The sequence below is a fragment of the Scyliorhinus torazame genome, chromosome 6 (assembly GCF_047496885.1).
Source record: "Scyliorhinus torazame isolate Kashiwa2021f chromosome 6, sScyTor2.1, whole genome shotgun sequence".
NCBI lineage: Eukaryota > Metazoa > Chordata > Chondrichthyes > Carcharhiniformes > Scyliorhinidae > Scyliorhinus > Scyliorhinus torazame.
Genome location: NC_092712.1, coordinates 169,787,026 through 169,799,463, shown reverse-complemented (window position 1 = coordinate 169,799,463; position 12,438 = coordinate 169,787,026). Strand labels below are relative to the sequence as shown.

The 12,438-nt window shown below is 40.3% G+C and overlaps 1 protein-coding gene across 4 annotated transcripts in view; it reads right to left on the bottom strand.

Moving 5' to 3' along the window:
- glcci1a (glucocorticoid induced 1a) overlaps positions 1–12,438 on the bottom strand; it is a 336,314-nt gene that overhangs the window by 36,036 nt on the left and 287,840 nt on the right. For all 4 annotated transcript variants that reach the window (XM_072509094.1, XM_072509093.1, XM_072509092.1 and 1 more), the window contains one exon: positions 11,240–11,450. In XM_072509094.1, coding sequence (XP_072365195.1) covers positions 11,240–11,450 — 211 coding nt within the window. The remainder of the gene's footprint in view (positions 1–11,239; positions 11,451–12,438) is intronic.

The window sequence follows — 12,438 nt, the reverse complement described above, 5'->3', positions numbered from 1 at the left end:
GAACTCATTTGTGATCACACCTCCTGTAAGATGGCAGATGAGCTAACCTTCCACCCTGGGTTGGCTGAAGCCCCCAAGAAATATGCAGAGCCAGTATCGGAGCTGGTGGCAGACTGTCAGATCAAGTAACAGGACCTCCTCATTAGTGCTATGCTGTTGCTCACTCTCTCCCTACTGATGCTGCTGTGCTTGAGTGTCTGAAAGCAGGAAATCAGGAGGTCGGTGAGGGAAAGGGGGAGATGGGTGGGAAGCAAGAGTCCCATGGTCACATCATCAACAGCATGTTCAACATGCCAGATAGCAGGATGAGGGCAAGCTGGGAGTTGAGAAGGGGCATAAGACAGGAAAATGTTAACATCCTCAACATTGAGTGCTGCTGAATATCACATGGTAGCTAACTCCATGATGCTGAGAGTCATCCCTTTTGTTGGACTCAGGAGATACAGGGGGTCTTTTAACCTGCTGGTTCTGCTCTTCTCCCTCCTACTGTGTTCCAATTTGTACTGCAAGAGAAAAGACAGAATGTCAGTGATTATGTGGTGCTGTGTTTGGTTAATGTTTCTGACAGAAATGAAGAGTTGGTGATATGTGCAGACAGTGAAAGATGTCTGTTGGCTGGCAACATTGGTAGGTTTGTGAGGGTGAAGTGGCGTAACTATTAGGAGCGAGTCTTCAGTGCCAGGGAGTAATGCTAGGGGTACGGGTGCATTGAAAAGCCTGAGGAGGTTGGTGCTGTGGTGGGCGGTATCGTGTTAAGATAGATTCACTGACCTTGACCACCCACAAGGTAATTTAATCTCTTGTGGCACTGCTACGAGATGCTCAGCTCCAAATGCTGGGAATTGACATCCCTGGCTACCCGTTTCCACTCCCTACGGAGGATGGTTCTAGAGAATCTCACGAACCCCATAGAACTATGGAATGTCCTCTTGCCCAACTATATCACTAATGCCTCCAGTGCTGAATGCATCATTCTGGAACCCTTTCTTTGCTCTGTTGTAAATTCAAGCAGTTTTATTCAGTACAGCATCTCCTTTAAAGGGGATGATGTGGAGATGCCGGCGTTGGACTGTGGTGGGCACAGTAAGAAGTTTTACAACGCCAGGTTAAAGTCCAACAGGTTTGTTTCAAATCACTAGCTTCCGGAGTACAGCTCCTTCATCAGGTGAGTGAAGAGTTGGGTTCCACAACCACATATATAGACAAAGTCAATGATGCAAGACCCCTTTAAAGGGGGACAGCCTGCCTTTAAGAAGGGCAGGTTGGCTGCATCACTTACTCTCACAAGGTTGTTTGGTTCTTGCTGAACACAGAGACAGACAACAGTGCTAAGAGGACACCAGCAGCCAGAAACCTATGCAGCCTGACACTACAATTCATGATGGCTAGGTGAGAGCATCAAGTATTTGGGCTGCCCTCCTCCATTGGAGCTGGTGCACACAGGTTGCAAATCACAAACTCCATGCCTAAAAAAAAGGCAGACACATTTTTAGCCCAAGAATTCCCAAAACTAATGCTTCAAGAAAATGAATTTGTTAATAAAGTCTACAATTGGCGCTCCTAAGAAAATCCATTCAGAGTTCAGTGCTTCTAATATAATTTATTTATTCTAGACAGGTTGACTGCTGATGGCATTAGCAAATTGAACATTTAATTACGTCTGACCTAGAAACAGTCATACAAATAACAATTATACAGCATCTTATTGGTAGAGTGAAGGAGCAAGCAACACACAAGAGACCAGCACTGGGAGAACAGGTTCTCAACGGGTTGGAGAGTTGTTGGAGGTTACAAAGATAGGGAGAGTAGAGGCTACGGAAAGGTTTGAACACGAGGATGAGTATTATGAAAAGAAGGCATTCAGACACTAGGAGCCACTTTAGGTCAGCGAGCAAAGAGATAATGGAATGTGGTGATTTAGAATACGGGCAGCAAAGCTGAGTGAGCTCAGGTTTTTGGTGTGGAAGGTGAGGTGTGGATTAGGAAAACCTTGCAATAATCAAATCTGGAGAGAAACTCATCTATGCTTATGTCTATTGAAATTATTCACAAATTTTTACAGTGACTAAACTATATCAAATTAATTCATCTGACGCTTTCACATAGAACATTTCCTTCCTGTTACTATTCTGAGTTCATAGCAGTTAATATGAGCAGTGCGGTGGCATAGCAACTGTCAACACACTGAGCTACAAAGTACTCAGTTGTGGGTTGATAACCAACATTTTCCAATGGGTAGTTTTCAGATCTTGGTCATAACATTGTAGGAAAGTCACAGAGAATCACACTGAGGAGCTTTGATGCACTTGCAGGCAATCCAATATAGAGAATGCTTAAGAAAGCATGATATAATTGCCTTCTTGTAAAGGCTTGGCAGGGGGTGGGATGGGAAAAGGAGAAGAGTGGGAACAAACGAAAAGGGCGAGTGAGTCAGCCAGGACTGATCTCTTGCACTTTCTAGTAGTCAACTCAAGAGTTGGCAGAAGCCTGGGAGAGAGAAAGAAAAGAAACATTTCATAAGACTTAAAGACTGCAACAACTCATGGAGTGACAAACATTTCTTTTAAGATAACTTTCCATAAACTGACAAAAATAAAGAGACTTTTCTCCCTGAACTATTTCTTGAATCATACTCATAACACATAGAAACTAGGTGCTGAAGTCGGCCATTCGGCCCTTCGAGCCTGCACCACCATTTAATATGATCATGGCTGATCATGCAAATTCAGTCACCCATTCCCACACATTTTAAGAGATTACAATCCAGTTTCCGTGGTCTGTTTAATAATCTGTATCTGACCAAAACAGCCTCACCTAAAATTTCCCAATCTGTTTAACAAAGAAACAAAATTAGGTTGGCTGATTTTATGCTGCGTTGAATAGAATTTCTTGCCATCAATGTTGCATCATGAAAAGCTGCAGAGGATCATATAAAACCATATTTTATATATAGTAACTAATTTTCATTACAAAGTAACCACCTGGTTGAAAAAGTACCACAATTTTGTTATTTTCTTGCATTTTTTGAAACAGTCCTGTAACATTTAATGTTTGCAATTTGAGTCAGTCTAGACTGATGAATGTTCAGGCTTGCCTTCTCCCACAAGTCACTATATCCACTTTAACCCAGGAAAAATTACTTACATAACCATTAACTGTGAATTAATATTGTATGTGGGGGTAGAAAAGGAAGTTTGCATTGAAAGAGAGATTTCTTTTTCAAATTATAAAGCACCCTCATTGGATGGGATTGTCTATGTCAGAAGGCAGATTTTGCTGCAATGAGACACATCATGATAAGACATTTTTGATGTTATCATCTGGATATATTGTGTATGTCACTTGTGCACTTCTCTTTACATAGGAGGACGGCACGGTAGCACAGTGGTTAGCACAGTTGCTTCACAGCTCCAGGGTCCCAGGTTCGATTCCCGGCTTGGGTCACTGTGCGGAGTCTGCACTTTCTCCCTGTGTCTGCGTGGGTTTCCTCCGGGTGCTCCGGTTTCCTTCCACAGTTCAAAGATGTGCATGTTAGATGGATTGGCCATGCTAAATTCCCCTTAGGTTAGGTGGGGTTGCTGGTTTACAGGGTAGGGTGGAGGTGTGGGCTTAAGTAGGGTGCTCTTTCCAAGAGCTGGTGCAGGCTCGATAGGCCAAATGGCCTCTTTCTGCACTGTAAATTCTATGATTCTATGAGATGTGCATTAGAATACAATAGTTTGATTTTACTCCAATGTCATGCAAGTAATTTATACTGCCTTGACTTACGCCATGTGATTAACAGATGGACAGAGCATATGTTGACATTTAACATTTGAAAAGATAGACTAACAGACCATCAAGCTTGCTCCATTAAGTAAATGGGATAACTTTGCACCCATTGATAATGCTATCTCCTGGGAGAAGCAAGAAAATTCAGGAAGATTTGGGGTTATGCTCCAATGGCTCAATCAAGGGTGACTGATGTCCATGAACTGTCAAAAGTTAAACTAATTAACTGCTTATCCCCATAACTTGCAACATTTTCCTACATCATCCGCAACTGTCGAGATGGGATGATGCTGTTGAATCAACGAATGAAGAACTACATCCTATACATAGTTCTAGATGCCTTACAAAAAGGAAGATGAATAGCTTCCTGGATGGGAGACTCTCAGGCTGGCAGGACTGATCCAGTGAAAAGATGGTCAGAAGCTGATATTCCAACAAGCAGATCTGTCAAAGGATGAAACTGTACAAGAAGGGCAGGGAAGAGAAGCAAACACTTGGTCCATTAAGCTGCTCCGATCAGAGTTCCTGCATCATTCATTCTTTCCCTAGCTTCATTTAAAGGGAGCAGTGAACTTATTTCCCTCCCAGCCCTAAAAACACATTCCAGCAGCATTTTACCCCATGTTTATAATCTTCAAAATTAAACATATAACAATTCAGCAGCAAAATATTGCAGATACTGGAAATCTGAAACAAGAGTCAAAATTCTGGAAGTACTCAGCCAGTCAGGCCACATCTGTGGAGAGAAACAGGTCTATGCCCTTCATCAGTTTCTGATGCTGTGTATTTCCAGCATCTTCTGTTTTTATTTTGGTCAACATAATCCAGAACTTCTTTAAATAAATGTTGATTGACCTTGGTTCAAATACGTTCACAGTTTGTTTTGGTTGGAATAAAAAAACATTTCTAATTTCTACCTTTACTCAAACTTGTTTGCATTCTTGCACTTTTTGGTCAAGTTACTGCTACATTTCATTGCTGTAAACAACATGCGATAAAGCACGACAAATAGAATAAAGTTGCCATATTCTTTTCAAGAGTGCTAGCAAAGATGGTGCAAAAAGCAGTTGCTGGTATTAAACCAGAAACACAGACTTGTGATCAATCCTGTTCTTTGAGACAGATGATTGTTTATTGAATGAACCAGGGTTCTGAGGTAGATGATACCTACTTTGTTGTAGATGGGACTATCACAGGTGGAGGGAGATGCTTCCACAACTCATTCATGTAAATGCAAGCACATTTGCAGTTGAACTGCAAAGATGGGCAACCATTTTAGGAAAACAGTGGAAACTCAAATAGCAGATGAAATACTGCTTTGCTATATTCTGCAATGAGGTCAAATTGCAATATTTTAAAGTTGTCCAATCGGCCCCCTGGCTGAGATTTCCAACCATATTACCAAAGGTTTGGGCCATTCCCAGAAGCAGAGTCTCATCAGAAGTCGCAATCCACTATAAATCGGCAAACAGAATTGAAAACACCCCACTTGTGAGACCAGTGGTGCAGTTGAACACTCTACCAGTCGTAATACCATCACTAAAGTACATGCAAGTCTGAATAACTGAGCTGTGGGTTCTTCCTGGGATCTGCTCCAAACACACTGTGCCATGTTTTCAGTAGCATTGCAAGGAAGTGAACACACAAGAGTAAACAAAAGTCTGCCTGGTAAGGCTTAAGATTTCACTGCAATGAAGATGGGGGGGAATATAATCTAGATTAATATGTGAATGGGGACAACTGGACGAAAAACTGACCATAAACTCAGCTAAAGGTTATGCAGGAAGTATAGTTGAGCAACTTGACTTTTGAGAAGACACATCTCAACGAGCAGTTAATATCTTAATTAAAGAAAGAGGGAGATTACAAGAAAAAGAAAAAAACGAATGAAACTGATTACGGGATTCAAGGAAAAATGCAAGCCTCAAGCATAGGCTTGCACTAGGAATTTGAAGAATTGGTTTAAATTTAAACTTATAGATTCTCCTCCGGTATACAAGGTTGCTGGATCAAAATCCTGGAACTCCCTCCCTAACAACGCTGTGGGTGTACTTACATGACATGGACTGCCGTGGTTCAAGAAAGCAACTCACCATCAGCTTTTCAAGGGCAATTAGAGATGAAAATTGCTAACCTAGTCAGCGTCTCACACACATCCCATGAAAGAATAAATGAAAATACTTTGTATCAGGGACTGAAATATAGCCAATGTAACACCACTATTCATTCACAAAGAGAGAGGTTAAACCAGGTGACTGTAGATCAGTTAGTCTATCATTATCACTGGTCAAACTGAGCAAAGAATAATCAAAGATACAGCCAGCATGGATTTGTTGAAGACAATTCAAGCTTGATAAATTTGATAGATATTTTCGATGAAGACTTTTTATATGGATAAAGGGAATGGAATACATGTTGAACATATGGATTTTCAGGTGATCGATAAAATGTCATGGGAGCCTATTTGCAAAATCTTCAGACCTGTAGAACGCAAATAAGCATAGCAGCAGCAATACAAAGTTGGTTATAAGACAGGAACCAAAGGATTACAGTTAATGTATGACTGTTGGATTGGAACAGGATTGGAAGTGGTATTCGAAATTCAATGCTGTTTTCATTTTTGTTCTTGATGCATAAAGGTGATATGAACGTGTGCACATGGAACACTATCATTGTTCAGTCAAGACACAGAGGTTTCAACAAATATTGAGGCAGACTGCAAAAAAATCAGAGTGAAATAGATTAGAAAACAGACAGATTTAATTTAGTGCTGAGACGTAGAGTGTGATGCATTTTGGAAGAGAAAATAGGAACTGAAGTGACCACTCAATATAAGGGGTGGAGGAACATTGGCATAAGTTTTAGAAAATTTAAGTTAAAATATTTAACTACCCCCCCACCCAAATATCGACCAAAGAAATTTAGAATTTTACAAATAGAGGCCGAGTGTACAGCAGCAAACAGGTCATAGTACAAGACAAAGGTTGGGCCACAATTAGGATAATGTGAGCTGGTTTGGACTCCATATTGTGGTAAAAAAGTTAATCATAGACACCAATCAGTATGAATTCATTAGGATGACACCAGGGAGAAGAAACTATAGCAGTAATGTGGGTGAAGAGACTGCGATCATTTCAACTGGAGCAGAAAAAAGTTAATAGGTTATTTATTAGAATATTCTGAAAAAAGGACAAGGCTGTATCCTCCAGTTGAGGGGTCAGTGACAAGTGATCATCCATTTAAAACTTTCACTAAGAATGAGGGAACAAGGTCAGAAGAAATGTATTTATGTAGTGAATTTAGTTTGGAACACTGAATCACAGGGCATACCCTAGTCTGTAGCTACCACACATTTAAAATTAAAAATAGGCAACATTTGCAGAAAGGGAAGATAAATCGCTGTCGGGAGAGATAAGGGCAGTGAAATTAGTTTTAAATTGCTCTAGCAAAAAGCAGACCCAAGCAGGTTGGTCTAATTGATTTCCTAATGCTTTGTAAAATTATACAACTCCAGTAAAGTTGTAAGTGTAGGAAACCTTCAATAATGTTCGAAGTGCACGGTTGCAGCACAATTGTAAGGGATTGAATAGCTTATTATGGAAGTGGATGAGAAAATGGCTGAAACCGAGGGTTATGGTTAGCCAGGTTTTATTGGCTGAGGAAACATCAACACCGCTTAAAACCTGAGGTCACCATGCTTAGTTGTACACGGCTCTGATCATACTCTTGAACAACACAACAACAATTTTATTGTGCATCTTTAACACAATGAAAGGTATCAAGATGCTTCACTGGGGCATTATCATACATAGAACATAGAGCAGTACAGCACAGAACAGGCCCTTCTGCCCTCGATGTTGTGCCGACCATTGTCCAAAACCAAGATCAAGCTATCCCACTCCGTCATTCTGGTGTGCTCCATAGTTGAGATATAGAAGTAAATGACCATAAACCGCTGCATTAAAGTATTTTATTTCTCCAAAAACTGCTTTTATGTTGTTTGAACAGAACCAGCAGCCTGGGAAAGGTGAAGAATTTACTGTTGGCCCACAACTCTAGGGAGGATTAAGCCCATGTTATCCTGTGTCCCTCCTCTCAATGGTGCCATGATATGACATTGAGCCACATATGGTGACATTAAGGCAGATGACTAAATGCTTGGTCAAATGGCTGGTTTTATAAAGTGTATTAAAGGAGGAAAGTGAGATAGAGAGGCGGAGAGGTTTAGGGAGGGAATTCCACAGCTTAATTCACTTCTGATCACTAAGGGAAAAAGGAAACATCAAACCAGGGACCCGGGTTCGATTCCCGGCTTAAATCACCGTCTGTGCGGAGTCTGCGCGTTCTCCCTGTGTCTGCGTGGATTTCCTCCGGGTGCTCCGGTTTCCTCCCACAAGTCCCAAAAGACATGCTTGTTAGGTCAATTGGACATTCTGAATTCTCCCTCAGTGTACCCGAACAGGCACTGGAGTGTGGCGACAGGGGGATTTTCACAGTAACTTCATTGCAGTGTTAATGTAAGCCGACTTGTGACACTAATAAATATTACTATTAAGTGCAAGTGATGCAGAAAATGACTACTGGGTTTGTTCCTGGTCGAGAAAAATAAGTGCGGAGGGAAGCTTTGATACATTGGGAATGAAAGAAGACCTAAAACAGGTTTACCAAATACTATGTGGATTAAATATATTTATCATCAAATTAAATTATGACTGCAGAACACAGGGACAAACTATTGAAAGGTAAATCAAGGGTTAATTTCAGGAAGCACTTCTGAAAATAATAAATGGTTTTCTGATTAGAACGGGCAAATATCCTGGAGCCATTCAGGAGGTAGCTAAATATTTAATGGTGACCATAAATGTCCACAGAACAATGAGTTAAATGAGAAAAAAATGGTTTCTCCTTCATTTTTTATTTATTCATATCTGAAATGGATTTCTATTAAAGGGAGACGAAGAGGAAAGAGGTTCAGAATAAATATAATGAAGGACAAAAGAGTCCAAAATAGTATGGTCTAAGCAAGTTTTACAGAAACTTACCTCAGGACAGTGAGCAAAAGTGTGAGGTAATGCACTTGGGAAGGACTAACAAAGCAAAGGATTACACTATGAAAGGTAGGACCCTGGAAAGTACTGAAAATCAGAGGAACCTTGGAGTACGTATCCCCAGATCCCTGAAGGCAGGGCAGGTTGGTAATGTGGTTAAGACATCAGGGATACTTGCCTTTATTAGCTGAATCGTAGAATACAAGAGCAGGGAGGTCATGCTGAAATTGTATAAAATGCTAGTCAGGCCACAACTGGAGTACTGCATGCAGTTCTGCTCATCACATTGTAGAAAGGATGTGATTGCACTGCGGAGGATGCAGAGGAGATTTACCAGGATGTTGCCTGGGCTGGAGAGTCTGAGCTATTAAGTAAGATTCGATAGACTTGGGTTGTTTTCCTTGGCGAAGCAAAGGTTGAGGGAGAGGACTTGATAGTGGTATATAAGATTATGAGACACACAGATAGGGTGCATAGGAAGGCATGTTTTGCATTAGTAGAGGGGTTAATAATCAGAGGACCTAGATTTAAGATAAGAGGTAGAAGGCTAAGAAGGAAGTTGATGAGAAACTTTTTTACCCAGGGGGGAGTGAGAGCCTGGAACACAATGCCTGAAAGGGTGGTTGAGTCAGAAACTCAGGTAACATTTAAGAAGTATCTAAATGTTCACTTGCATTGCAATAACCTCGAGGGCTATGGATCAAGTACTGGCAAATGGGATTAGTCAGATCTTCGTTGACCGGCACAGACACAATGGGCTGAATAGTGTCCTTCTGTTCTGTAAACGTCTATGAAGATGCTCAACAGAATAGGTAAAAGAAAATAGAATGACAGAGGGTAATGAGAAGTATAAGAGAGCAAATGCGCAAAGTCTTAGAAATAAAAGTTTGGGAACAAGTTGCATTAATTCTAATGAAGGGTGGACCTGATGTTGCCGCCTTGATTTAAACTTGGCTTGGTTAAATGTTTCAGCTTAAAATTTTCAGATGAGATAGGAAGAAAAAAAGGAGCAATGATATTAATTAAGGGTAAAATAATAGCCATAAAAAAAGAGTTTGTCTGGATTGAGTAAAGAAATAATGTGGGGCATGTTAGCTCGCTGGAAACTGGGACCATGAGGGATTAAAACAATTAGGTGGTTTGCAGACTGTTTAGAAATGCTTGCAACAGTAACAGTTCTAACAGGGAACTTGGACTAACTTATCTGGACTGAGACAAAATAAAATTTGAGATCAAAATGAGGATGCTTTCTGGAAAGTATTGAGGAATAATGACAAACATGTAATTAGTTTCAGATTAGAAATTAGGTTCATATCATAACCTCATATTGAGGTTAACTCCATTCCTCAAAGTTCTTTATATTTGATTAACTTCCCAGTTCATGAAGAAACATCCTAGAATTATTTGAATTCCTGAGTTATTAATTCTCAATTTGTCTCTGGATTTTCAAATCCCACCAGTAAAGAAGGAACATTAAAACGGAGACATTCCGAACTGCAGCCTTCTGAAAACACCATCAGCCTGTGCTGCCAAATCTAGACTTCTCCAGAGCCTTTATAACCAATTTAACCTGCCTCTCTGCAGATTTCCTTATTCTCACCATGACAGCCGGTGCTGCAACAATAGCTCTAGATGTGACTTTTTAAAAAATTAAAACGTCTACATTTTGAACAGCAACAACAGAAAGCTGATGGAGAACTACTGTCAGAAAGAGTGGGAGCAATTATGGTAGAGGAGCCCATGAGGCAAACCTTCACCTTCACCTCACAGGTGGTAATGTAGTGGAATGGATCGTCCATGTGTCTATTATAGAATCCTCACCTCACATAATTTCAATAGGATAAAGGCCATGCACATTCTACATGTCATCTGCTCTACCCAATTATATTCCCAGAGATGAAGACAAAAATTGGCAACCATGTTTTCCATTCCTCCCTCACCTCTTGTTATAAATCCACTCCAGAATGACATGGTAGTTTCAAGAATCTGAATGCAGGCACCCGATTGCCAGGCATCAAAAACCTTTTGTATTGGTACCTACAAAGTTAAATCTTAGATATTTGCAATACTTTCTAACAGCAAAACAGGATTTGGCATTGCCCTCTTCACAGTAACAATATTTACTCCCACTGATTGTATAGGACAGATATTGTTCATTTTGTCAGGTAGATAACTATTAAATGACCATGCACAGTGATAGAATAATCTTAGTGTAATTTATTTATTTGTACTCTGTACTCAACGGATTGTTATCTCTGTATGTTTAAATAATGGATGGTAGGAGTAACCCATGTAATATTTTCTAGTAAAACTCACACCGATTTAGACAATAGTACTTTCTGATCCTGTGTGCAGGTGGCCAATGGGAAGCAAAATCATCAATAGCATTCATAGGTTCATTTTGAAGCCTACTCTCTCACCTTTTTCCCTGTCATACTGAAGGTCTTCTGCTGAGCATGGGCTTCCTTCCTGAGATCCAGTCGGGTAGAAAGGGGAGACGCATGGTGAGTGGCTGCTGCAGCTACTGCTGCGCTCTTGGACAGAGGGTGTCTGTGTGTCAATACTGCGGGTACTGCTGCTGCGGTAGTGGGAAGGGAAAGGTGCCCGGTGGCCATCAGGAATCTCCAGGGGCTGGAACATAAATGAACAGTGTTACATTATTGTAACAGCAGCAGCAAGGTTAATGCTAATCTTTCCACTGAACTCAAGATTATAAATCCTCCATGTGCAAGAACTCACAGGTTGAACACTTAAGAGTGCCTTAAAGGGAGCATACTTCCCAAAGACCTAAAACTGTCAAATTAAAATTTGTTACATTTACTGTCAAAATAAAATTCAAAGATGCTAAACTACCCTCAAAATTGTGACTTAGAATTTGAATGAAAATAAGGCCAAAGCAGAATGCACTGAAACACAAACAGTGTTCGTTGTCTTACTTTTAATGATTATTTCACAGAAAACTAGACATAAATGATGGGATTTCAAATAAACACACTCACCAAAGAGCCTGATATGATACAATTCATCTGAACATATCAAGACATTTGGCTAGAAAAATAAAATAAATCATGATGTATTTTTTGAGCTGTGCTGGTCTGTGTGCTAAAAGGACATCAACGGTTCAACTCATCTACAGACTTATGGCTTTACTCTATAAATATATCCATGGACATTAATTTCTTGTACTTCTGCCTTCAAAAGGTCTCAGAAATGTATTTAATCAGAAATGCTCGGCCTGTTTAAAAGATAAATGGCATGGAACACTATACTGCTAATCTCACTACTCATCATGATCTGTAAAGCAACAACTTCAAAAGGAACCACACCAAATTCAGAATGCAAGTCAATATCGCTAATAATGCAGTAAATCCCATTTGACACTGAGTTTAGGTAAATGTTATCCTTTAAGCCTTATGGCACCTCCTTGCTTGTAATACCCATTGAGAGCACTGGTGCCAATTTTTCACTGTATCTTATTCAAAGGTTTCCAGGCAAACCGAGTAACATATTAAGACTTTAACAAGCCCCCATCCGAAGAAACCCTGTACATTACAACATCTCAACAAAGGTGCAATCCATTTCTGCAGATAGCCCCCATTAGTCAAATCCTTCTTCATAT